Source organism: Sarcophilus harrisii, chromosome 4 (genome assembly GCF_902635505.1).
Source record: "Sarcophilus harrisii chromosome 4, mSarHar1.11, whole genome shotgun sequence".
NCBI classification, from domain to species: domain Eukaryota; kingdom Metazoa; phylum Chordata; class Mammalia; order Dasyuromorphia; family Dasyuridae; genus Sarcophilus; species Sarcophilus harrisii.
Genome location: NC_045429.1, coordinates 269,781,182 through 269,808,395, shown reverse-complemented (window position 1 = coordinate 269,808,395; position 27,214 = coordinate 269,781,182). Strand labels below are relative to the sequence as shown.

Here is a 27,214-nt window from a genome sequence, read left to right as displayed (position 1 = left end):
TGAACCTAAACAAATATCCTTACAGAATCACAGAATCTCCGAGTTGAAAGAAATCTCAATGATCATCTAGTCTATATCATGGACTCAAACAAAAACTCTCTCATAAAATGGACTCCACAAGTAATCATAGAGCTTTTATTTAAAGACCTCCAGTTAGAGGGAAACCTATTACCTCCTACTGCAACCCACTCTACTTTTGAATGTCTAATTGCTAGCAAGTTTTTATAATTGTGGGAGTCAGATTGTGTAGAGCCTTAAGAGAATTCTTTTAACAGTTTTTGAGCAGAGAAATGAAATCATTGGACTTGTGCTTTAGAAAGATTATTTTGGCTATTGTATGGATGGGTTGGAGAAGAAATAGTCTGGGAAGAGAGTTGGTGAACAGGGGCTCTACTTGTTTAGGCAAGAGATGATCAGGATCTGAAGTAGTGATCATTTGAGTGGATAGAATTAATTAGATTTAATTATTGTTGTTGGTGGTGTGTGTATCTGTGAAATCAATAGGACTTCAAACAGAGATGGCTAACTGGAAGAATAGTGATGTCTTCAATAGGAAGGAGGGGGTTTTGAAGAAGGTTGAGGTGGCAAAGCCATTGGTTTTTCTTTCTGAACAGGTTGAGTTTAAGATAAACATATTTGAGTCATCTCTGTAGAGATGAATTCAACCCATAGGAGCTTATGAGCTCTTTCCCAAGAGTATAAAAAGAAAAGAGGGAGCCCTGGGGAACACCTGTGCTGCCCTCCCATTCTGCTCCCCCCCCCAAACAGACGGAATGGATAATGCTTCCTAAAAAGAGACTAAGGAGTGAGCAGAGATAGAAATAGAACCGTAGAAGCAGTGCCATGGAAATCCAGGAATTTGTGTGTGAATAAGGAAGCACACTTTGTTATCAGTGGCTATTGATAAATCCTTTCAAATATGAGTTTGACTGAAATATGAAGTTCTATCCATTCCTCAGAATCTATAATTGTGTGATTTAGCAATTAGGAGACTTTTGGTAACCTTAGGGAGAGAAGCATCAGTGGAGTGAAATATGGTTAGGAGCCAAATTGCAAAGGTTTAAGATGTGAACAAGTGGAGAGGGATTTGGAGACATTAAATATAGATACTTCGTTCCAAGAGTTTGGTTAGAAAAGTGGGAGATATATAACATGATAACTTGATGGCAGGCAGAGTCAAGAGGAAAATACGGATAGATCTAAGTATATTATGTAGAGATTAGGGAATGAGCCACTTGAGAGAAGGAAAGATTAAAGTTGACAGGGGCAGTGATCAGTAGGGCAAGTTCATAGAGAAAACGAGGTGATAGAATCTACAGAGCCATTTGGGAAGGAGGAAGTTGGCTTTAGTAAGGAGAAAGGTCACCGCAGAGGTGGGAGTATAGGAGGAGAAGATGGGTGAAAAGGGAGTTAACGGTTAATAAATGGCTTCTATTTTCTTTCTTTCTTCCTTTTTTTTTCTGAGGCAATTGGGGTTAAGTGACTTGCCCAGAGTCACACAGCTAGGAAGTGTTAAGTGTCTGAGACCAAATTTGAACGCAGGTCCTCTTGATTTCAGGGCTGGTGTTCTATCCACTGCACCATCTAGTTGCCTCAGCTTCTATTTTCTTAGTGAAGTAAGAGGTAACAACAATTTGATGAGGAAAAGTAAAGTGGAAAATAGAAAAATATTTTAGAAGAGCCCCAGTGGGGAGTGGTTCAGTCAACTGAGCTAGGTTAGAAATTTTGTCTTGCAGCAATGATAGTTTATTTGTAATTAGATAACCTGAATTTGTAGTGTAACCAGTTAGATTATGTGACTTCTTTGGGCCACAGTTTAAAATGTATAATAATGGTGTGAGTGATCCAGGATTGAAGAAGCAGCAAGACCAAAATAGTAGTCAGCTAAGGGGAATGAAATGCATGGGCCCGTGTAAAATCTTTTTTTTTCCTCCTCCCTCCCTCCACCCCTCCCCCAGATGGCAAGCAGTCCTATACATGTTAAATAGGTCACAGTATATCCTAGATACAATATATGTGTGCAGAACCAAACAGTTCTCTTGTTGCACAGGAAGAATTGGATTCAGAAGGTAAAAATAACCCAAGAAGAAAAACAAAAATGCAAACAGTTTACATTCATTTCCCAGTGTTCTTTCTTTGGGTGTAGCTGCTTCTGTCCCTTGTTGATCAATTGGAACTGAGTAAGATCTTCTCTTTGTCAAAGAAATCCACTTCCATCAGAATACATCCTCACACACTATCGTTGTTGAGGTATATAATAATGATCTCCTGGTTCTGCTCATTTCACTCAGCATCAGTTCATGTAAGTCTCTCCAGGCCTCTCTGTATTCATCCTGCTGGTCATTTCTTACAGAACAATAATATTCCATGACATTCATGTACCACAATTTACCCAACCATTCTCCAATTGATGAAGGGCCCGTGTAAAATCAAATTGGTTGGTCAACTCTAGACTAGCATAAAGATACAAAACTTAGAAATCTGTCTTTTATATTTGAAGCAATGAATGGAACTTTATATTACAGTTTATAGGGAATAATCATATTCCCTGCAGTAAGTAATGACTGACATTTATATAATATTTCAAGGTTTACAGAGTGTTTTTCCATACTATACATTATGCTATCTCAGCTGGTATATGCTATATGCTGGTATAATTTGGAAACAAGTTAATAGTCTTCAAGAATGTAAAGGGCTGTTTTGTGGGAAGGGATTATATTCACCTTGTTTTCCCAACCTAGTAACAATGATGGAAGTTTCAGAGACAAATTTAGACTTGATATAGGAAAATTTCTTAGAATTTTAGAATTAGAATTTCCTAAAGTAGAAGGGGCTACTTTGGGAGGTGATAGGTTCCCCTTCACCTTGTTGGAAGATTAAATGATGGTTAATTAATTAGAATGGAAAAAATTCTTAGGGAATATGTTGGATTGGATGGATGGTCTCCAAGAACATTTCCAGTTCTGAAACCACTGTGGTTCATTGACCCTAAATGAGCATCTACTGAGGCAATGTGGTGTGATAAGAAGAGCTAATACTAGTCAAGAGACTTAGAGATATCTTAATATCCTGGCATTGCTCTAACTACTTATATTCTTGGACAGGCTACCTTAGTTTCTTCTACTTACTATAATATTGACTGAATTATCACAAAGTCATGTGGTATGATGGAAAATTGCATTCTTCAGCCTTACAGCCAAGCCAAAGTCAAAAGTCACTTTTGTCAAAAAGTACTTTATTTAACTATCTCCTCAACAGAATGTAAGCCAAGCCATTAATGAAGCCTCTTAAAGACAAAAATGATTATATTTTTGTCTTTGTATGTCCAGTGCCTAGAACAAAGCAGGTGCTTCATAAAAATGCTTGTTGATATTCCTGTTATGTTATAGCTAAATACAGAATATGGAGTGGGTAGGTGCTTTTTTTTTTCTTTTTCTTTCTTTTGAATTTAGTGACGGAGGTAAAAATCCATTCAGATGGTTGGGGCTAATTCCCAGAACACTGGATTTTGAAGTCCAAGAACCACTTCTTTTCCTGAAAAATCAAGTTTTGGGGACAGTCTTTTCATCTATAAAAATGAAAGGATTATACATAGAGTGGAAAAAATTATACTGGCTCTGGCAAGACAACTTGGGTTCAGATGTTTTCAGTGAAAACTGCCTGTGTGACCCTGATCAAGTCATGTCTAAACCTTCTTGTGCCCCAGTTTCCTTATCTGTCAAATGAAGGGATTAAACAAGATAGTTTCTGAGGTCTCTCCTGGCTCTAATGGAGAATTTTCAGATCCTCAAAGGTGATGACTAAATGAACTCAAAGGACTTAAAAAGCAGATTGCTTTATCTTTTAACTCTAAATATGCAAGCTATGATAAAAGACTGTACTATGATTTCTGGGCAGTTCCCCCCCCCCAAAAAAAAGGAATTTATATTCCCTTTCCCCTATAAAAATAATGCAATCTCTTTCTAGTAGGACAGTATGGAGGTTATAAAAGTATATAATGTCATTTCTAACCTGCCTCATTTTCAGAACCATGTATAAAACAGTGTGGAGCAGTGAAAGAATCATGATGTACTTGGTTAACCTGAATTAGAGCCTCAGCTCTTACTAATATCTATTAGCTGGAAATAAGAGCACTAATCACTTAATCTGAATTTGTTTGCCCTTAAAAATACAGCTCACCAAAGCAACTTTTATTTACAGAGAATATGGTAAGAACAGTGCTTTGGGTAAATGATTATTAGTATGAAGGATTTTGTGAAGATTTAGGTTAAGAGTTCTGATGTAGAAAATAAAATGAACTCATTTGAAGAGCACAAGGTACTTCAGTGGAAAAGGAGGCTGAAATCAAAGTTTCCGCATTGACATCTTTGCTCTGTGACCCAAGAAATCATTTGACCTTCTAGTCCTCAGCTTTCTAATTGGTAAAATGGGTTTATTTCAGGGTGGTGATGGATTAGATAGACTATTTCTGAGGGTGCATCCTGTAGTGATCCTTCCCAGCAATCACACAGCATCATAGATGGCCATGGATTTAGAACTGACTAAGAGATGTTACAGCCCATGTTGGTCTTTAAAGTCTCTCCCCTTCTGTCCTCCTCTGACATGATTCTGAAACCAGGCTTTTAATGGACTTCTCTGAAGGATAACCCAGAGTTCCAAGACCCATTGTGGATCGGTGCACTCTGGTCTGGTCGTTAGTCACTAAGCATTTTAAAAATTCTAATGTACCTAGCACGGACACTAAGCATTATTTTTAAGCACTGGGGACAAACCGAAAAGTGAAAAAGTCCCTTGCCCTTCAGGAGCTCATATTCTAATGGAGGAGACAGTCATTTGGAATAGGTACATATAAAATACTTACAGGGCAAAAGCAACATCTGTTTTCTAGCATACTATCCTATGAAAGAAAGAATCATTGAGTGCTAAGTAGGAAGAGTAAGAGCAGATGAAGAAAGAAAAAGTAGATGGCAAAAAGAAGTGAGAGGAGAGTTCATGCTGCTTTATGAATGGAACTTGGTGGTAGGATATCCCTCTATAAATTTGTGGCACCTTATGTCCTAGACCCCTCTGTCCAGGATGTCTCTTTTTCCAACTGTTCATTTGTGGGATTCATGGTAATAGTGTTTTCCACATATGAAGATGATATTCCCCAGCAGCCTTACCTTTTCCCAGTTTACAACGGTGCTAATCTCTAATTATTCTTGTTTCCTCTGACCCCTCCTGGCTTTTGTTGCCATAGGATATTGGGGTTCAGATTTTTTTCCCAGTGTACCTTCAACCTTCTTTATTTTCTTGTGTACACTCTTCATGAACTTAATGGACTCCATTTCTGTCATAGCTCGTCACAATGAATATCTACATCCTGGGGACTGGAGATGGTAACAAAACCACTGAGTCCACTGAATGATCTTAAATGAGAAGATTTTGAGTATATCATGTCTTTTCTCTTAGCCTGTTTCTTCAATTATAATTCAAAACCACTCTGGTTTAAACCTCTAAAAATCTACATAAAAAGAAAGAAGGGAATGAATAATTACTCATAAAATTTATGTACAGTGAATACTTTCAAGGTTGCTGAAGTTTCTGTTGTCAATCCTAAAACAACCATTTTACCCATTATCTTAGATATATCTTGATTGGGCCTAACTGAAAAATCTCAAGCGTGGATTACATTTAAGAAAGTGTACAGTTCTTTTAAGTTGGTTGAAACAAAAAAATTTTTAAAGAGATAAAAATTCATCCTGTGATCATAAATTCTTCTAGTGATACTGTATGGCAGCGGTGTCACCCAGTTTCTTTTAAATTATCAAAAATGAGCAAGAGATGTAAGAGTAGGTATAAATAAGCTTACAAACATATTTACCTTCAAAGATTTTTATTGAAAAAAAAGTGGCTTAAGGAAAATTAAGTGAACCAGTAAAGCATAACAACAGATATATATAGACCTAATTCTTAAAAATTTTGAGGATCAGAGGAAGGTCACTAGCTCATTGAGTGGACTTCCTGTGGAGAATTTCTAGGATAACATAGAAAAGAGTTGATGAGGTGTATATAACTACAGTGTTACATGAAATTTCAGTTTGGGTCAGTGGAAAGGTCATTGGGTTTGGATTTACTTTAGATTCAGATCTTAAGACTGTTTAATGATTCAGACAAACTACTTTCCCCCTGAATTTTAAATTTCCTCATCTATAAAATAATGGAATTGGACTAAAGTGTACATCTAGAACCTAGATTTTAGTTCTGTGACTCTTTGAAACTGTTAAATCCTGTGTTTCCAAAGGATTAGGAAAGAAAAAAAAGGGGGGGGGAAACCCCAAAACACCTTGTGGCCATTTATGCTACTACTTCAGAGTTGCATTCAGCCACATATTATCTCACGGATATGAGAAGGAATGTGGGGGCCCCAGCTAGAAGTTCTTGTTATGATGCACTGCAGGGAAGCTGGAGTGAAATTTGACCTCGTTTAAGTCTTACACATATCACCAGTGTAGTGGGATGAAATGAAAACGCTAAATATAGAATCCAGAGGACCTGAGTTCCAATTTTCCGTGATATATACTTTGGTGATTATTTGGGCAAGTCATTTAACTCTTCTGGGCTTCTTTTCATCTTTAAAATGGAGAGACAGATGGAGATCAGATGGCCTCTGAGGCCCCTTCTTGAGTTCTATGATCACATGAATATAACCCTAGGCTTGGTCTTCCTGATCTCTTTTGGAAAATCATCTCATAGTACCCAGAGAGCAGGGGGGAAAAATGAACAGGGATCATCACATTCTCTCATTTCCTAGGTTAAAGCTGAGAATCCCAATATGACCTTGGTCTATAAAAAGACAAATGGGGCTAGGTTTTGCTTCATTATCCCCATGTTACAAATCAGGAAGCTGGTGTTCAGGGTCTGTGACTTAAGGTTTTCTGAAGCTCAGATCAGGGCTCTTTCCTACAATTACAGAATTGACAAGAGAATGGGGTGCTGCTGGAGGAAGGCTTAAGGTTGTGGCTGGGCGCTTGGTGGGGGGGAGACATGAGCCTCATATAGACATGGCTTTCTATGTTTAGAAAACATAAGAACGGTTAGCTTTCCCACTCCTGAAGTCATAAATGGATCTCTAGTCCCATATAGTCCTAAACACTCATAAGGAGGCTTCCTCTTACCAATGTAATTTTCATGGGCAGACGATGAGCTGAAATCTTGCCTTGCTTCCAGAAATTTAATTAGAAATTTTATCTAAGTACTAGTCCTAGTCGTAGACTCCTTTGCTGATGAAACCACAGACCTTTTCATGTATTGTAGAATATTATGTGCTTGTATTTTACATGGCTTGGTACAAGGAGTACCAAGAATATTAAATTCTTTACATTAGTATTGTGGACTTGGTAAACAAGTTATCTGACAATCAGCCCATAGTATTAATTGCCAGATGCTGGCAACATGGGTGCAGTGACTGAAACAGTCCTCTCCTCCATTGCAATATAATGTTCCTTTGGAATGTGGCATTGAGCTGAAGTCAGAAGATAAGGATTTGAATCCTAGCTTTGCTTTTTAAACTAATTATGACCCTTTACAGCCACTTCCTATCATGTGCCTTCACAATCCTATGTAAGGAGGAGGGGGAGGGAGCTCAAGTACTGTAAATCTCCAGTGGTGGGGTTCTTCTAGTGCTATCTCCTATAGATCCCATTCTCCTCAGCTTTCATTCTTCCTGTGAAAAAACTAGAAAGATGAGCATAATTTTGTTTTTTTTCCCTCTACTTAAAAAAAAATCCCCCCCACCCGATGTTTGCGGGGCGGGGGTGTGACTGGGAGGCTGAACCCAGGGTCGTTCCTTTGTCCGGCTATTTGCAGCATGTAGCTCTAAAAGTAGCTTAAACTCCTCTCGGCCTCGTCTCCTAAGTGGAAGCTGTGGTTTCAATCCCCAAACTTCCTCTCCTCCCCCCACAGAAAAAAAAGCCCGTCCAGAGTCGGGATCTTGGACACTAGCGGTGCGACACCGAGTAAAACGCATGTAAACTTCTGTGACTCAGTTTCCTCACTTGTAAAACGAAAAGGCTGGACTTGAGAATTTATTTGCTTTGAGTCAGGATCCCCTCCTTCCAAAGGTCTTCCTCTCGCCCCCAAGGCAGAAGGTGATAGCTGAAGACCAAGGAGCTGCCCTTTAAATTACAGCCCTGATTCGGAGAGAACTTGGGGGAGAAGCTGGGGGCTCTGGGCGCCGGGCCAAGGCCAGCGCGGAGTGCCCTTCTTCGGTTGCCCCGCCACCTCGGAATGCCCCTTTCGCTGGTGCCTGTTTTAGTTAAGCCGGCCCCCGGCGCAGCCGCCTCATCCATCCAGCCCGGGCCCCCCTCCCCCCATTCCCCTTCTTGCCGGCTGTGTCCCATCTGGGTTCCAATTTCCTTTCCTCACCGCCCCGGGATAGGCGCTCTAACCCGCTTCGTCCCCCGGCTTTCCCTCCGCCCATTCCTCCCCATCCTAGGATTCTTTCAACCCCCCACCGGCGAGGGGGCGGAGACCATCCTTGTTCCAACCTCCTGTCTCTTTAAGAGACGCCGGAGCCTCCGGACTCCGCGCCTCTGCCTGACGCTAGAATGACAGCAGCTGGCCTGGTATGCCAATGCAAATGACTAGCCCCCCCCACTAAGGCGGGCCAATGGCCGATGGAGGTGCCGGAACCGCCGACCAATAGGGCGGGGGCGCTGGGGCTCACCATATAAGGAGCGGCCTCGCCATAAAAGGAAACATTGTATCTCTTTATATGGGGGGAAGGGTCGGGGGATCCCTCCGCCGACAGCGCGTGGTCCCGGCCCCCTCCGCCCGCCTGCCGCCGCCGCCGCCGCCGCCGCTGCCGCCAGCAGCTGCTGCTTCAGCCCCAGCCCCCGGGGGCACGTTGACGGCCGCGGGGCGCGCCGCCCAAGCTCTCGGACAGGGGGCGCTGCACGCGGCCTGGGGCAACCCGGGCCACCGGGGCAGGAGCGAGAGGGCCCGGCGCGGGCCGTGCAAGGGGCCCCGGGCTCGAAGCGGCGGCGGCGGCGGCCGGGAAAGGAGCGGCAGCCCCGCGGCAGCGGCAGCGGTAGCGGGAGCCGAGTCGGGGCGGGGAGCGGAGGCCGATGGCGGCGGCGGCGGCGGCGGCAGCAGCCCCGGCCCCGCGCTGATTGCCCGCCCGTCCGGACGCCTGCCCGCCCGTACTGAGCGCCATGTTACCGAGCCAGGCCGGGGCCGCGGCGGCGCTGGGCCGGGGTTCGGCCCTGGGGGGCGGCCTGGTCCGGGCCCCGACGGGGCGGCCGGGCGGCGGGACTCGCGGGGCTAACGGGGGCCGCGGCCCCGGGAATGGCGCGGGGCTGGGGCCCGGCCGCCTGGAGCGGGAGGCGGCGGCGGCGGCGGCGGCGGCGGCGGCGGCGGCGGCCACGGGGAACCTGTACAGCGGCAGCGAGGGCGACTCCGAGTCCGGCGACGAGGAGGAGCTGGGCTCCGAGCGGCGCGGCCTCAAGCGCGGCCTGAGCGACATGGAACTCGGCGTGGTGGTCGGCGGGTCCGAGGCGGCGGCGGCGGCCGTGGCAGCGGCGGCGGCCGGGGCCTACGGCCCGGTCAGCGGCGCCGTGAGCGGGGCCAAGCCGGGCAAGAAGACCCGTGGCCGCGTGAAGATCAAGATGGAGTTCATCGACAACAAGCTGCGGCGCTACACGACCTTCAGCAAGAGGAAGACGGGCATCATGAAAAAGGTAACAACGCGGGGGGCCCGGCGGCGGTCCGGCACGGACCCGGCGGCCGGGGGAGGGAAGCGGGGCGGGGGCATCCGGGACGAGGAGGACCGGGGCATGAATGGGAGACCGCGCTGGGCTCGGCGTGGGAGTCAGGGAGACCCGGCCCGGCAGCGGCCGGAGGAGGAAGGAGGAGATGCCCCACGCCCGAGAGAGGGACCAGGCGCGGGGAAGGGGGAAGAAGCGAGTAATAGGGGGCAGAAATCGCGAACACGGAGAGGCTTGGGATGGAGAGAGCGGAGGGAGTAACAGGGCAAGTCAGAGACTGCCAGGAAGGGTGAGTAACAAGCGAGGCTCGGGCATGGCAGGGCAGGTGTGTGTACGAGGCGCAGAGAAAGCACCGAGAAGCGAGCCGGGGCTGGGAAAGGTGTGGGCAAAGATGGAGAGAGTAGCGGCCACAAAGGTCCACCCACCTTGTCAGAGGCAGAGGGCAGCCCCGAGGAGTCAGGGGGAAGACGACGGGGGCCCCCTGAGTCCCGCAGCAGCGGGGGAAAGGGTTATCTAGAGAGCTGCCTAGCTGGAGCTCCAACTGTCTGCATGGCTGTCCTCCTAAACCCGATGGCATAAATCTGTACATAGAGCTATGCTCATTATATGTAGCTATCGAAAGCGCCCTCTGATAGGAAAGAGAGAGAGTGGTCTCTGTAGACATAGATGGATACGTCTGTTGTGTAGAGCTATATTTAGGGCGGTAGTGACCAGGCTGATGAATGTTACAAGCTCAGGTAGGTAGGGGTGAGGACTGACACAAAATAGGATCAATGAGCATTGTGAGAGGAAGTAGAGGAGAAGCATGGGGGGAAGGGAGAGGAAAGCCCCTAGACCTTGGGAAGAAAGAACAGGTCTAGTTTTTCCATAAAGTGGGAGGGTACTAGGGCTTTGAAAGAAAGTTAAGTGATGGATAGTACTGGACATGAACATTCAAATCCCAGTTGCCCTAGCAGTTTTTAACTCTTTCTTTTGTAGAAGAGGCCTGAGTTTCCTAACCTCTCCAGCATGGTAAAAGGGGGTGGGAAGAGGAGGAGTCTAAATTTTTGTTAATCGAGATGGAGAGGATTGCTCTCCTGTAGAGAGGGAATAGATGCTTGAAGGATAAGATGTCAGAGCTTTGAGAGTTCTATCCTTGTTATCTGCCCAGTAGAGCAACTAGCATTGTTCTATTGGTCTTGGAGAGCTCCGGGTATCCCCTGCCCCGAAAAAATGTGGGAGACCTGGATCTAACATATAGCTGTGGGACTGCCTCCTGTACAGACTCCCAACACTTGGCATAAGCAGAGTTATCAGTAAGGGTGATCCTCCAAAGCAGGAATCCTCTCTGGTCACTTCTATGAGCAAAATATAGGTACACGGAAACTTGGGCCTTAAGTTGTGAAAGGCTCCAGAAATAAGAATAAGGTTGTAGTGGTTGGTGTGTTCCAGGGCCTGATGATTAGGATAAGCAGAGCATCGGTCAAAGAAGCAACTTAGTGTTTAGCAGACAAGAGTTCCGGATACCCAGATTATAGTCCTACTTCTTTCATGAAATTGTTGGATGACCACTTCAAATGACTTCCTCTGTCTAGGCCTTGACATTTTTCCTCTCCAGAATGAGGGAGTTAGATTAGATTATTTCCAAGATCTCTTTCAGCTCTGGACATTGTTTCTATTGGTATTAATCCCTCAAAAATGAGGAAGAGAGATCAGTGCAATAAATGGCAACTAACTATACAATCAGGATTCAGGAGCTAAAGAAAAGTGAGATCATTAAAAGTCCTGCCAAGAGTGAGAAAGGACATTCAACATAGTATGGATCCCAGGATGGCTTGTGTTGGACAGGAAAGTGACTTCAGCTGTTTGTGGAAATCCCAGACACATGTTTCTTCCTGGTGCCCTGCTTGCCTTTCAAAACGGTGTGGGGACTTGTGGCTGGGGGGTGGGTGTGTGAGAGAGTGTGTTTGTATGTAGTGTGTGAATGTGCTCTAAGCTTTCCAGCAGCTGTGCTGGGGTCTTGAATCTGCCCGAGTGCATAAGAGAGCAGCTGAACTGTGCTCCTCTTTCTCCCCTGGCGTTGACTGTAGGGTTATCAGGAGGGACCTGGAAGTTATAACTAGCTAAAGGAGTTTGTGTCCTGCCCAAGGATGATTTTTGGGGTGGGGTAGGAGTCTTAGTTTAAATATCAGGAGAGATGTTTTAAATATGCTCAACTTCTAATGTTCCAAGAAATCTGATAGAAATTCAGATCAGCTTGGGTCATTATGTAATCCCTTTCACTATACCTCAGAAGAACATTGGGTTAGGTTTTTAAGGGTCTTATATAGGGGGTTTCTGCCCCTTTGCTGACCCACTCACCTCTTCTTTTTCCTTCCAGGCCTATGAGCTCTCTACACTGACAGGAACACAGGTGTTGTTACTTGTGGCCAGTGAAACGGGACATGTATACACCTTTGCTACTCGAAAATTGCAGCCCATGATCACCAGCGAGACTGGCAAGGCATTGATCCAGACTTGCCTCAACTCACCAGACTCGCCACCACGCTCAGACCCCACCACAGACCAGCGAATGAGTGCCACGGGCTTTGAAGAGACAGACCTCACCTACCAGGTGTCTGAGTCTGACAGCAGCGGTGAGACCAAGGTGTGCACATGGTGGGGTACCTCGGAGGGGAGAGGGACAAAAGAAGCACAATGTAATGTGGGAAGGGGCTGGCTCAGCGCTCCCCCCAGCGTGAAGGACAGGTGCCCAGTTCCCACCGGCTGAGCTGGAGCCCGGCCCCCTGATAAGCGGGTGGCCTCCGTGCCCATATAAGGCATGCTCCGGCTCCACATGAGCCTCCTCCCGCCCGCCAGGCTGCCTGCCTGGCAGGGGCCCTTGCATTCCTCCAGCCAGCTGTCTCCCCACTGGGGGTGGGGGTGGGGGTGTAGCTGAATCCTGCCTGACGTGTGGGCTAGGAGGCCAGCATACACCCGGCCGGGATGATCCTGGGAGCCCGGCAGACCTCGTGCCTGGCTGGCTTAGCAGCCCACCTATGCAGCCTGCTCTGCCAAGCATGTCACCAAGCACGGCGGGGTGGGGCCACGCACTGGCCACTGTCTGGGTCACCCCCTGTCCCGCCCCTCCCTCCTCCTCGTTCCCTCCCTTCCTCCCATTTGGGGGAATGGGCTGGGCTTTCTTCTCTTAGTCACCAGCAACTCCGCCCCCTTGTGGTCTTCAGCCAAGCCCTCTGGCTCTCTTAGCAACACCTCCACCAATGGGTGGCCACAGCCAGGCAGCTCCGGACAGCCTGCTCCCTTGGCCATCCTACACATTTTAGGACTTGTCTGTCACTTCCACCTCATGAGGCCTGGACAGAGTCAGGATCCTTTTCTTCTCTTCCTCTTCCGCCTCCCCTCCACTGCTTGCAAGCCCTTGTCCTCCCCTGATGATAGAAGAAAACTGGTCTGCCTCACTCTACCTACAAATGTTTTTTGTTTTTTCCCCTCTAGCACAGGTGTTAGAAATGGCAGGAGGTTAAGGATTCTTTTGATGGAAGGGAGAGACAGGCACTCAGATTGAACTGCCTTTTCCTCACTCTCCCTACCACTGAGGTCTTTGATGCATCTTTGGAGTAAGATTCTCCTTCCAGGATTATAGGGGAAAGCATCTGCTCATTTTGCTCATCTAAAAACAAGCATATAAGAGCACAATCCTTCCTTAGGGTGGTTGTGAGGATCAAATGAGATAATATTTGCAAAGTGCTGTTACCCTTAGTGCTAATTATTATTATTATTATTCAGACTTTTGAGAGTTTTGCAACTTTAAAACTTTTAAGGGTCTTTGGAGAGCGCCTGCTCAAAGTCACATCTATGGATAGGACCTGCTGAGGTCCACAGCATTGTTCTTTTTAAATAAGCATTGCTGCTTGGGGACCTAACACTCTGGGATATTGGGAGCCATGTTTCAGTGATGGGTCATGATGGGTAGGATCGTCTGATCTAGGCTCACAGCCCCATCCTTGTCCTGGCTGTAGGACACGCTGAAGCCATCGTTCACGGTCACCAATCTGCCGGGTACAACTTCCACCATCCAGACAGCACCCAGCACCTCTACCACGATGCAAGTCAGCAGCGGCCCTTCCTTCCCAATCACCAACTACCTGGCGCCTGTCTCTGGTAGTGTCAGCCCCAGTGCCGTCAGCAGTGCCAATGGGACTGTGCTGAAGAGTACGGGCAGTGGCCCTGTCTCCTCCGGAGGCCTCATGCAGCTGCCTACCAGCTTCACCCTCATGCCTGGTGAGTGTTGAGAGAGGCAAAATTGGGGTTTTCCACTTCCTGCTTTATACTTGGTGCCCGAAGAGCTAGCCAGCCCTGGGAGTGAGGTAGTCACAAAGAGACATATAATAGAAAGGGAGAGGGAACAAAGAAGAGCAAGGGTTAGGCCTGACCAAAGCCTCTCATGTCCCATTGGCAGATGCTCTCCTCCCTGATGAATTCACTTACCTAGTCAGCTTACCCTGCTCCTCAACTGCAGCCGGGACAGCAGACAGTCTTCTGCTTGCCCACCCTTTCTGATGGGATGGACATGTATCCCTGACAAGTTAACGCTATCTAATAAGTCTAGGGGCAGGGACAGAAGCATGAGAGAGCCTACCCTGCTCCAAGTAGGGCCTCTTGTCATTAGTGCCACTGCGAGTGCAGAACTCTGTACCAGGTGCTGGAGAAATGTAGCTCAAGAAGAAATAAGTAGACAAGATGTGGCTTCTGCCCTTAGGGAACTTTTACAATCTGATAGGGACATAGGAAACCCACCCAGATAATTATACAAATTAGTACATGACAGCTATGTTAGAGAAATTCACCATGAAAGTGCTATTGAGACATGGGGAAGGAAAAGACCTTCTAGGTATAGGAAATGCTGAGCAAAACATTGAGGAGGGAAAGCAGCAACAAGTGTTCTGACTGTGTCAAAAAAATAGCATGCTAAGAAAAAAAAGATCGGATACTATCTGATTATGAATGACTTTGAACGCCAAGCTACAGGATTTATTTAATCTCTTCTTGCTGGACTGCCTGTTTCTGGGCAATGCTGTATCCAAGTGGGGGGTAAAGGGGAAATGAAAGGTGAACAATATGTCAGACCCAGAAATTGAGTGTGCTTTGGGAGTCTAGTGGTGGCTGTGGGTTGCCTCCTAGCTGGGATAAACCATGAGTAGGGTCTCTCCTTCTGACAGGTGGGGCAGTGGCCCAGCAGGTTCCAGTCCAGGCCATTCAAGTTCACCAGGCCCCTCAGCAGACGTCTCCCTCTAGTGACAGCAGCACAGACCTCACACAGACCTCCAGTGGGACAGGTATGGCTCATGTCTGTGTGATGAGATCCTCATATAGCTTTTGCTTGTAGGTAATTTCTTGAGATTTTATACCTGACATCTGTGGTAGGGAAAATGGGTGGGCTGTTCTTAGTTTTTATGGGGACAAGATAAGAGTGAAAAAGGTTTTGAACTTCCTCTTATTCAGCATAGGAACAGACTAAACCCAAAGTAGCAGACTAATTTTTAGGGAGGAAGAATCATAAAACAGTACAGTTGAAATTAGCAGAGGACAAGTAGACTGATCCTTTTTACAGAGAAGGAAAATGGAGTGGGGGGGGGGGTGGCATGAGGTTATACAGCTATTCAGTTATCAGTGTCCATCTCTGTGTGGTGCTGTGCCAGGGGGCTGGATTCCCTGAAATGCCTCCTTTCAGTTGAACCCCTGTGTTTTGAGCACTTATCATATGCTTTTTCAGGACTGTTTCAGGACTGTTCTAGAGTGAGGAAAATAATGAAGTTGAAGACACATTTTTACTGCCAGGAAATTAGACACATGCACAGATATACAAAACATCGTAAGAGAGGCAGATACAGAATCCTTTAAGACACATGGCTTGTGGTTGGGTCAGGACATGAATCAGAAGAATTGTAGGCATACAGCTGAGCCTTGAAGGCTAGGTAGAATTTCAGCTGGCAGTTGATAGGAAGGAAGACTTTCTGGGCATGCCTCCAGTTACTTCAAGAATAATCTTAAGATGAAATGTATTATAATTCTCCCTGACTTATAAAAGATAAGTTTAAAAAAAAAAAAGTTCAACAGCTGCATATTTGGGGGGTGAGGAGTGAGAACAAACAGCATGGTCTTCTAACTCCAAAGAGGTTTATTGAGATTCTTCATTATGTAGAATCAGTTTAAACAGGTGTGGCTCTTACTTGGGGGAATGGGGGCGGTTCATAGTGTTAAAACAGGCCCATGAACAGATGGCTGAATATCAAACTTGAAAATGGTGATAAAATTTGTGTTGATGATTTTAGAATGTAAAATAAACTTTTTGGATAAGATGTAGGTATTGCTGTTACATTTGGGTAAAGAATAATCATGAGAAGAGGCTGGTTTAAGACTTTATCATTAAGTTGGACAGAAGTGATGTCTGTCTTCGGGTTTCCAGGCTGGTTATATCTGTCTTCTTCCTTTTCCAATCCACAGTTGGAGGGCCCTTATTGTCTGGGAGTATGTGTGGAGATAAATCTGAAGAGGTTAGGGGGCAAAGGATTAGAGAGAGAATACCTTTTCTTAGCCAGATTCCTGTGACACTTAATTGTCTGTGCTCACCAGTGACACTGCCCGCCACCATTATGACTTCATCAGTACCCACTACAGTGGGTGGTCATATGATGTACCCCAGCTCCCATGCAGTGATGTACGCCCCCACCCCAGGGCTGGCCGACGGCAGCCTCACCGTGCTCAATGCCTTCTCCCAGGCACCTTCCGCCATGCAGGTTTCCCACGGACAGGTCCAGGAGCAAGGTGAGTTGTGTTATGGGGGAGGATGAGAAGAATGAGCATGAGGGTTTTCCCCATTCCCTGATAGGTGATGTTGATCACAGACATTGGGTGGCTCACTCAATTCCCCAACTGCTCCCCTGCCCCAGAGGCCCTTAAATTAAGACCTCTTGACTTCAGCCCCTGTGGTTTTCTGGTATAGGTGGAGTCCCCCAGGTGTTCCTGACTGCACCCTCAGGAACTGTGCAAATCCCAGTGTCTGCCGTCCAGCTTCATCAGGTAGGTGGGTAAGGCGCCTCTCCTGCTCCTACTACTACATTCTAGTCGTCATTCCCATTTCTTGAGCATTTATCTGTTTTTGTTAGGTTTTGTGTATGTGTCAGGTGGGAAGGGGGCAGCTATTTTGGATCACACCTGAGAACTTACTGATCTAGGGAATTCCCAGTGAAGAATCTCATGTGCCAATTCAGATCAGCAGCTGCTTTATGTTGTCTAATATCCTCTTAGGGAGCTACTTGGGACACTGAGAGGTTATGTGACTTCTCCACAGTCACCAGTCTATGTTAAGGGGTGGGGGGTTTTCCGGCTTTCTCTCTCACATTTTGCTTCTCTTCTATACTGTCCTCACAACAACGTAGGAGATAATGTGCATAAGGAATAGGTACTGTTTGCATTTTGCACATGAGGAAACAGGTTCAGAAGAGTTACACAGACATTAAGGGTCAGAACTAGAAACCACACCCAGCACGTCTGCCTCCTGAGACCCTTTGGATCTCCTCCTGCCTTGGCACTGGAGCGGGATGAAGGTCTTCCAGTGACTCTTAGCTGCTCTGCTAAACAGTTTAAAGCATGTAAGTCTGACCTTCTGCCTCACCTTCCCTCATCTCCTACAGATGGCAGTGATTGGGCAGCAGGCGGGCAGCAGCAGCAATTTGACAGAACTACAGGTGGTGAACCTGGATGCAACAACGCACAGCACCAAGAGTGAATGAGTAGCTCTGCCAACCCTGGACTGATGGATGGACGGCCTCACTTATTTATTGTTGCCTTTTCACGTTTTCTTTACACACACGTTGACAGGCCGCAGGAGGGAGGCAGGGAGGAGAGAGGGGCCGCCACAGGACTTTGCCCTCTCACTCCAGCCAAAGAAATGGACTTGCCTGCCCTCCACCCTTTTCTCCCTCTCTCCCATCCTGGTTCCACCTCTCATTTCTGTTTACTGTGGGGCTGCCTTGCTTCCCCCCCCCTTCCCAGCTTGGCTCGATGTTTGCCACGAGTATTAGCTATGCCCAATGGGACCGTGCCCCCTCCTTCCCTCTGTGGGACCTGTGGTCACTAGGGTACTGCATCCTTCTCCTAAGGAAGCAGCTTGGAGGTTCTGCCCTCAGCCTCCTTGCTGTACATGGGTTAGCACTGTGTCTGCCATAGGCTGGGTGAGAGACCACCTTCCCTCAGAGCCAACTATGTGGTTGGGGAACCGTGTCCCTGTCTCCCCCCCCCCCCCCCCCCCATTAGTTCCCTAGCAGTTGGGCCTATGCACGGGGCAAATGTCCATGGCCAGTGGGCACGCTGCCTCCTGTCCCTTGCCACTTGTGCCACAGTGGCTCCTGGGATGGAGAGAATGGCCTGGATCCCCTTTCATCCCCACTTTACCCCCCTGCTGCTTTACTTAAGGTTTAATTTTGAACCTTTTATTTGAGAGGAGACAAGTGAAAACAAATCTATAAATATATATTTTTAAAATATTTAACTTTTTTTTATGGCGTTTTTCTCATCATCCCACCACATTTTTCCCTTTTCTTCCTTCTCTTCCTTCTCCCACCCTCTTCCCTGGGGAGATACTGTTGGCCTCCCCAGTACTGGTTGGACTATAGGAGGTAGAGCCATTCTATGGGCTCTGGGATCCCACCAGTCTGGAAGAGTAAAGGATGTGCTGGGATCTTAACAGATCCTATATATAAGCCAGGAAGAAGTGGGGAAAGGGCCCCATGGGCCATGCCTCAAAAGAGCGGGGAGGGTTACCACCAGCTCTGGGCCTAGTCTGCCCTTTGGTGTTTAATAAGAGGGTTTCTAGGAAGCAGAGAAGGGAATCCACCTATAGGATTAGGGCTTGTGGGGACCTCGTCCCAACCCCATTCTGGCATAGGCCCTGGATTTTGTTTGTGCCATGTGCATGGGAGATGCAGCCATGCATTCCATCAGGCCCCCCAGCTGCCTGGGACAAATTGCATTGCGCAGTGGTGGGGATTGGGGTTGATTAGTAGAGTTGGGAGCAGCTCAAGAGATCGATGCAGTACCGGGGAGCCAGAGAAGGGCAGCTCTCCCAGGGAGTGAGCAGCTACTGTAACTTTTTAAAATTAAGACAAAAAGCCTTGAAGAAAATGACTTTATTTTTCTAAGTGTAACCTCAGTATTTATGTATTTCTTACAGGGGCCGTGCCCCATCCCCCTTACCCCCCATTAGGCGGATGTGCAGGGTAGGCCAGCATTAGCAGAGGGTTTTGTACCCAGTGAACCTGCTCTCCTCCATTACCTGTATTCTGAGCATCTGATTTTCCAGAAGAGAGGAATTGCAGCTGGATTGTGGGTTTTTTAAAAAACCTTTTCTTGACTGCTTTTAATTCAATGAGAAATAACCCTGCCTTGACAGCTTGATGGTGGGATGCAGAGTCTCTGCTCACAGCCCAGATCTCAAGGGGATTGATTTGCCAACAAACTAGAGTCCTGTAATCTGTTTTCTCCCTGCTGTCTTTCCCAAATCTGGGGTGCTAGAGTGGGAGCCACCATCCTGGGATTTCCCACAAAACCTGGTTGGTGGGGCAGATGGGTGATACGGGGATGGGTTGCAAGGATGGGTCACGGCTGGTGTCTGGGACTAGGAATTGCCTCTCAGAGTCAGGGATTGGGGGAGTTAGGGACTCAGGTCTGTAATGTGCCCAGCCTCTCTTCTCTGAATTGCAGCCATGTCGTCCTAGGACCCACCTTGCCTATCCTTGGGAAGAGAGCTTTATTCCCATCATCTCCCCAAAGAAGGCAAGATCCAGTGAGATCAGGTTAAGTGCTTCTAATGTTTATGTGAGCGCGGCCTTGTAAGAACATGTGTGCTTCAGGGATGAGATGACATTTCTTGTGTGGTGACCCTTAGCGTTCCCCTCCTCTGGCGGCTCTGGGTGTGTGAGTGTGTGGCTGTGTGGCTGTGTGTATGTGTGGTGAGTGTGTGGAGTGTGTTTGAGTGTCAGTGGTTTCTACATCCCTGGGATGCTGACCCAGGAGTTCATGGACATGATCACAGTCCTATGTACAGAGCTTTCTTTTGTATTAAAAAAAAAAAAAATACTCTTTCAATAAATGTATCATTTTGTGCACAGAATCTGGGGTCTTCATCTTTTTTCCCTAACACAATAGTTATACTCTAGGCCTTTCTAATGAGAGGTGCATAGGGTTGATTCTATTATTTTTTTCTTTAAAAATTCTTTTGTTTTTATGTCAATTTTATTTCCTACTATGTCCCCCCAATTCCCATAAAGCAATCCATTGTAACAAAATAAAAATGAAAATGAAGATGAGAGAAAAGGACAATACAAAACAAGCCACATTTACCAGATTTAGGATAGTCTTCCATATCCTTAGTCGTCTCTCACCTCTGCAAATTAGGGAAGAGAGGTGCAGTAAATTATCATTTCTGTGTCCAAGCTTGGTCTCAATTTCCCAATATTGTTTTTGTTAGCAAAAAAACCCCAACACTGAGAGAAGGCTTCATGTGCTATTCTTTGTTATTCCTCCAGAAGAAAATCTTGGGGGGCTGGTGCCTAGAATGGAGTATAATTTGTGTTTCCTGGGTTCAGAAAACTGGTAGGGGATGCAGGCCCTGAGTTCAAATTTGACCTTAAGACACTAGCTGTGTGGCCCTGGGCAAATCAACTTGATTTTCCTCAGCAATAATGAAGTTAATAGCACCTACCACACAGTAGTTGTGAAGGCCAAATGAGAATATTTGTACAAATTGTTTAGCCTAGTGCCTAGTACACAGTAGGCATTATGTAAATGCTTACTATCTTCTTTATACTTCCCCTCCCAGGGAATAGGAAATTTAAGAGGATGGGAATTAGGATTTGGGAGCAAGCAAGGGTTGGCAAGGGGCTCTGAAATGAGATTTATAGGATCTATGAAAGAGCATTTCACAGTATTTCAGAGGATCCAAGATGTAATGACCTCCTTGTCATTGATTCTTGTCCATATCTTTCCAAAGAGTATATGCTTCAGATGTGACTCCAAATCTCAAGACATTTTGGGAATACAGGTGCAACACAATACTAATCCACCTTCCTGATTCTACATGTCCAGATAATTTTTTTTACATCACTTTTTTTTGGTTCTGAATTCATCTCTGGTAACATGTTGCAGCCTAATTGGACCCAATATCTATCCTTCCATTTTGGTTACCCAGTTCTTCAGATTTTAGTATCCAAACTGTGGGTTAGGGTCATTGAGAATGGATGGGATTCAGAAAAAAAGGAAGTTAATGCAGGTAAAGCAAAACAAGGGAAGATGGGTTCTCCTCCTGGCCAGGATGCTGAAACCTTAGGTTCTGGACCTGTGATTTAGTCTATGGGAATTCTTCCCATTAATGCAGTCTTAGATAGTTACCTAGAACTCTTAAACACCAAAGGAAGAGAAAATTCTTGGAGGTAGATGCTGTTAATATCCCCCATTTTACAAATGGAGAATAAGTGATTTATAAATATCTCATTTGAGCCTCACAATTCTGGGAGGAAGGGGCTATTATTCTCATTTTACAAGTGGGGAATCTAAGGCAAACATACTAGTAAGCATCTGAGGTAAAATTTGAACTTGAGTCTTCCTGACTCCAAGCCTAGCATTCTATCCACTGTACCATCTAGCTGCCTCATTAAATGGCTTCTCCACTATCATATAGCTAATTTTTGTTAGAGACAAATCAGCAATGTATAGATATATCTGGTAGCAATAATACCACTTTTTTTTCAAAGCAGTATTTTTCATAGAGAAAGAGAGAGCCAGTAGTTCAGTCATATCCAATAATCTTGGGTGATCTCATTTAGGATCATAAAAAGACTGCAATGATTTACCATTGCTGCCTTCAGCTCATTTTACAGATGGGGAAACAGGTAAAAGGGATGAAGAGACTTGCCCACAGAAAAGAAGTATCTGAGAGACTTCTAAATCTGAGTTTAGAAGTATCTAAACTCACAAAGATGAGCCTTGAGCTGCTCCATCCACTGAGCCAAATGGGCACAACGGCCACAAAGGTGACTGAAGCCGACAACATGAAGTGCTTAGAGTTTGGTTAGCTATCAAGAGCACGAAAGTCATCCACTGCATCCCTGGCCATTACCAGTCCTGACTTTTGTTCTGCTACTGGAGAAAAGGCTACCTATTTTATTCAATTTTGTCTTAAATCCAATTCACGAGCAAGTCAAGACCACCTGTGATGTTACAGGTCTTCGAAAATAAAGGATGAACAACAGCTACGTTCCAGGTACTATGCTAGTAGATAGGGTTCCAAAGACAAAGAGTCCTTAAAGAGCTGACATTTTAGGTAGGAAGCAACATGGTACGTGCATATGGAAGCAAACAAAATCTGTTACCAAACATATACAATTCTGAGGAATGGAGGGGAGGGAAGAACATTCCCAGAAGGATCTTGAAATAGTGTCAATTAAGTCAGGGATTCTAAAACGGAGGAGGGAAGGTCCATTTTAGGTGAAGACATAACTGTGCAAAAGTTCATAGATGGGCAAATAAAATATACATGGGGAATAGCAAGAAGGCCTATTTGGTTGGATTGTAGTTTGTGAAGAGAAGGGTAATATGCAATAAGCCTGGAAAAGGAAGCTGGATCTAGATTTGCAAATGATTTCAAGCACCACAGTCTTTGGTATGGTGTTCTAGAGGCAATAAATAGGGAGGTTCTCCTGACTTCAAAGTGACCCTCTATCCCATACCAAGATAAGGTCAATTAAATGGGTTTAGACATAAAGGGTTATATTATAAGTAAGTTAGGAGAGCAAGGGATAGCTTACTTATTAGATCTTTGGAGAAGGGAGGAATTTATGACCAAAGAAGAACTAGAGAACATTATGAAATGCAAAATGGGTAATTTTGATTATATTAAATTAAAAAGGTTTTGCACAAAACCAATGCAGCCAAGATTAGAAGGGAAGCAGAAAGCTGAGAAACAAATTTTACAACCAGTGTTTCTAATAAAGGTCTCCTTTTTAAAATATATTGAGAACTGAGTAAATTTTAATTAGAAGGCAAGTCATTCCTCAAATGATAAAATGGTCAAATGATATGAATAGCCAATTTTTAGTTGAAAAAATTAAAGCCATCTATAATCATGAAAAAAAGCTCTAAATCACTACTAATTAGAAAGATGCAAATGAAAACAACTCTGAAGTACTACCTCACCTCTTAGATTGGTTAAGATGACAGGAAAAGATAATGATGAATGTTGGAGGGGATGTGGGAAACTGGAACACTGACTGATGCATTGTTGGTAGAATTGTTTACTGATCCAGACATTTTGGAGAGCAATTTGGGAACTATGCCCAAAGGGCTATCAAACTGTGCATATCCTTTGATCCAGCAGTGTTTCTACTGAGTCTGTAATGCAAAAAGATCATAAAAAACCCACATGTGCAAAAATGTTGGTAGCAGTTCTTTTGGGTGGTGGCAAAGAATTGGAAATTGAATGGATGCCCATTAAGTGGGGAATGACTGAATGAGTTAGGGTATATGAAGGTAATGGAATATTCTTGTTTTATAAGAAATGATGAACAAGTTGATTTCAGGAAAGCCTGGAAAGATTTACATGAACTGTTGCTGAGTTAAGTGAGCAGAACCAGGAAAACACTGTACATAGCAACGGCAAGATTGTATGATAATCAACTATGATAGACTTAGCTCTTCCCAGCAATTTAGTGATCTAAGGCAATTCCAATAAACTTTGTTTACTTCTTTTTACCTCTCCCATAGTTTTTTCCTTTTGCTCTGATTTTTCTTTCTCAACCTAATTCATAAAGCAATGTGTATTAAAAATAAATAAATTTACTAGGAAAAAAAACAAAACAAAACAAAAAAGAATGTTGAAAATCAATTTTATATGTAATTGGGAAAATAATATACCATTAAAATAAAAATTTTAAAAAGTGACCCTCTATTATGCCATGCTGCCTCCTGTTGCCAATTCTGTTGTCAAATTTGCTACAGTTAAGTTGAAATTCTTGAGTTTTGACTTTTTTTTTTAATGGTAAGACAATCTAGGTTGGGTGACTTGCCCAGGCTCACACAGCTAGTAAGTGCCAAGTGTCTGAGGCCACATTTAAACTCAGGTTCTTCTCACTCCATTGCTGGCACTCTATCTACTTGTGCCACCTAGCTGTCCCTGGTATTTATTTTATTTTATTTTATTTTTTTTATTTATTTATTTAATAGCCTTTTATTTACAGGATATATGCATGGGTAACTTTACAGCATTAACAATTGCCAAACCTCTTGTTCCAATTTTTTACCTCTTACCCCCCCATCCCCTCCCCTAGATGGCAGGATGATCAGTAGATATTAAATATATTAAAATATAAATTAGATACACAATAAATATACATGACCAAAACGTTATTTTGCTGTACAAAAAGAATCAGACTCTGAAATATTGTACAATTAGCTTGTGAAGGAAATCAAAAATGCAGGTGGGCATAAATATAGGGATTGGGAATTCAATGTAATGGTTTTTAGTCATCTCCCAGAGTTCTTTTTCTGGGCATAGCTAGTTCAGTTCATTACTGCTCCATTAGAAATGATTTGGTTGATCTCGTTGCTGAGGATGGCCTGATCCATCAGAACTGGTCATCATCTAGTATTGTTGTTGAAGTATATAATGATCTCCTGGTCCTGCTCATTTCACTCAGCATCAGTTCGTGTAAGTCTCTCCAGGCCTTTCTGAAATCATCCTGTTGGTCATTTCTTACAGAACAGTAATATTCCATAATATTCATATACCACAATTTATTTAGCCATTCTCCAACTGATGGGCATCCATTCAGTTTCCAGTTTTTAGCCACTACGAAAAGGGCTGCCACAAACATTCGTGCACATACAGGTCCCTTTCCCTTCTTTATAATCTCTTTGGGATATAAGCCCAGTAGTAACACTGCTGGATCAAAGGGTATGCACAGTTTGATAACTTTTTGAGCATAGTTCCAAACTACTCTCCAAAATGGTTGGATGTGTTCACAACTCCACCAACAATGCATCAATGTCCCTGGTATTTATTTTAACAAACATAGAAAATAGTCAAGGAGAAAGAAGTCCCTCTGATGTAGTTTAAGCAGCTAAATTAATTAGACATCTTGTTTCAATGCAGATAATTTCTATGTTCCAGGATGCAACATAAAATTCTTTTCACATTAAGATTGATGCAATGCATCATAAAAAAGAAAGTTTATATTTAATGAGGTGTTTTACGCCATACTTTTTAGTATTTTTTGGAAAAAAAATATTGCATTTGGAACTATTCTGAAGCTGTTAATTTTTTAAAATAAAATATTGCAGATTTCCAAATAATGAATGAGTAGATGATAGATGAATAAATAAACATGTTGCCAACAACAGAGACCATATCCTAGAAAATCTTCTGCCCTGGAAACCTGGAATGCTATTTCAAGAAAGCTCCATTGCTTTCTACCCCCATTCCCTTCTGCTTCTGGAATCATAAACCATGATTAAATTAACTTTGGCATTGTTCCTGGATGGAATGTGTCAAGATACTCTCCTCACCATCCCTGTAATCTTTCCAAAACAAAATTCTCTTTCCTGGCCACCTTTCCCTCTATCAGGATTGTCTCCCTCATTAAAATGAAAGCTCTTTGAGGTCAGGGACTATTCCAGTCTTAACACACTATTTGGCACATATCCCCTAATCAATGCCTTTTATGTATTCATTTTTTTCCCTTCGATAATGTGTCAGAAAATTGTCTGCAAATTAAGCATCCACGTGTTTGAGGAATAGAAAGCTTCAGAGAGAAGGAGATCAGAAATAAGTTTCAGGAAAACAAAGATGGAGAGGGCTCTGAAAAGAAAAAGGCTGGAAAATGAGATTCCTGGGAACTGGGGGAGGGGGGAGAATTGTGGATACTTAAGGGCTCAAAAATAAGGCTCCACACAAGCGACATGGATATGAGTGTTTTAGATTATAAACTTCAGGAAGGAAGGATGAATAAGGATTCAGAAATAGAGTCACAATTGAGAAGGCCTTGGAGTCCAGGACAGAATAGGGCCCAGGGAATGGAGAAGGATAAAATTTTTTTAATGGTAATGGTAACGGTAATAAAGAGAAAAGAATAATAAATAATAAATAAATAAATAAATAATAAATAAAGAGAAAACAATAATAAAAACAATAATAAAGAGAATAACAATAAAAATGAGGTTGATTTTGAGTTCAGAAATAGGACTCAGACTCTTTGGATCAGGAGTACCATTACTGGGCATATTTTCCAAGGTCAAAGTTTAAAAAATTTCCCCCAAAGTCCAAAATTGATCAAATTAATCAAAGCAAGACTTTTTGTGCCCCGCCCCCCAATCAAACAAAATAGGAAACAGTATAACCAATGGATTGGATGAAAAGGAATAATTGAACAAGCTGTGATACGTATGGAATATTTATTCCGACAAAAGGAAAGATGACTGAGGAAGCTGGAGAAACTGGGGATGACTTATGACTTTTGGACTGATGGCAAACATAGGACGCTACACGTAGTCACTCCAATCACCTTGAAGAAAAATAACAATAAAAGGGATCGGAATTCAGTGGAGAGAGGAGGAAACCTTTCTTTGTTCCAAGGAAAATTCTATTTCAAGAAAGCTCCACGGCCTTCTACCCCATTCCTTTCCGCTTCTGGAACCGCCTGAACCACAATCAAATTAATTCTGGCATTTTATTAGACGGAATGTGTCAGGATTTTCTTACGACTTCCCTTTACTTCCCTGGGATCTTTCTGGACTAAAGAGCTCACTTTTCCCTATAGTGTTGTTTTCCCCGTTAGAATGGAAGGTCTATGGGGCCGGTAAAATCTTGGTTCACGTAACCGTTTACTGGAGGGGGGGAGGGGAGGAGGGGGAGGGGAAAGAAGGGGGGAGGGGGAGAGAGGGGGGAGGGTCTTCTGTCAGCGTGAGTGAAGGTTCTGGAGACAAGACTGTTAAAAAAAATTTTTTTTTAATGTTTTATTTTTTTAAATTAAAAATTTAATTTTTTTAAATTTAAAGTTTCTAAAAATTTAAAAATATTATTTTAAGAAAGAAAACACATGCCCGAGGAACGAGAGCACGCTCAGAAATTCAGGGCAAGGAAGAGAAGTTGAATGAGGAAAGGCGCTCAGGGAAACTAGCCCGCAAGAAGCCGCTTTCACCCGAGAAAAGGGCCCCGGGGCCGCGTCCCGTGACGTCATGGCCCCCGTAGCAGCCGGGGAAAGCTAGCCCCGCCCCATCCGGAGGCGGGCGGTGCGCACGCGCAGAGTTCTCCGCCCCCGCCCCCGCCTCCGCCGGCGCCGCGGCGCGGCCCACCCCTCTCCCCCGAGCAGGCGTTCCGCCTGGTTTCCGTAGAAGCCGGACAGTGAGCGCAGGTGCAGTAGAGGACCCGGAAGTGAGGG

The 27,214-nt window shown here is 44.6% G+C and overlaps 1 protein-coding gene across 2 annotated transcripts; it reads left to right on the top strand.

Moving 5' to 3' along the window:
- Positions 1–9,044: 9,044 nt before the first annotated feature.
- Positions 9,045–19,896, top strand: SRF (serum response factor). Of its 2 annotated transcripts, none has more exons than XM_031964817.1 (7): positions 9,045–9,719; positions 12,106–12,372; positions 13,745–14,006; positions 14,945–15,061; positions 16,359–16,550; positions 16,729–16,805; positions 17,420–19,896. In XM_031964817.1, exons 1-7 carry the CDS (start codon positions 9,195–9,197, stop codon positions 17,516–17,518), a joined length of 1,539 nt encoding a protein of 512 aa, XP_031820677.1. In that variant the 5' UTR covers positions 9,045–9,194; the 3' UTR covers positions 17,519–19,896. The 2 variants fall into 2 exon arrangements, with proteins under 2 accessions (XP_031820677.1, XP_031820678.1); XM_031964818.1 differs by having other exon boundaries at positions 9,414–9,719; positions 14,927–15,061.
- The last annotated feature ends 7,318 nt before the right edge of the window (positions 19,897–27,214 follow it).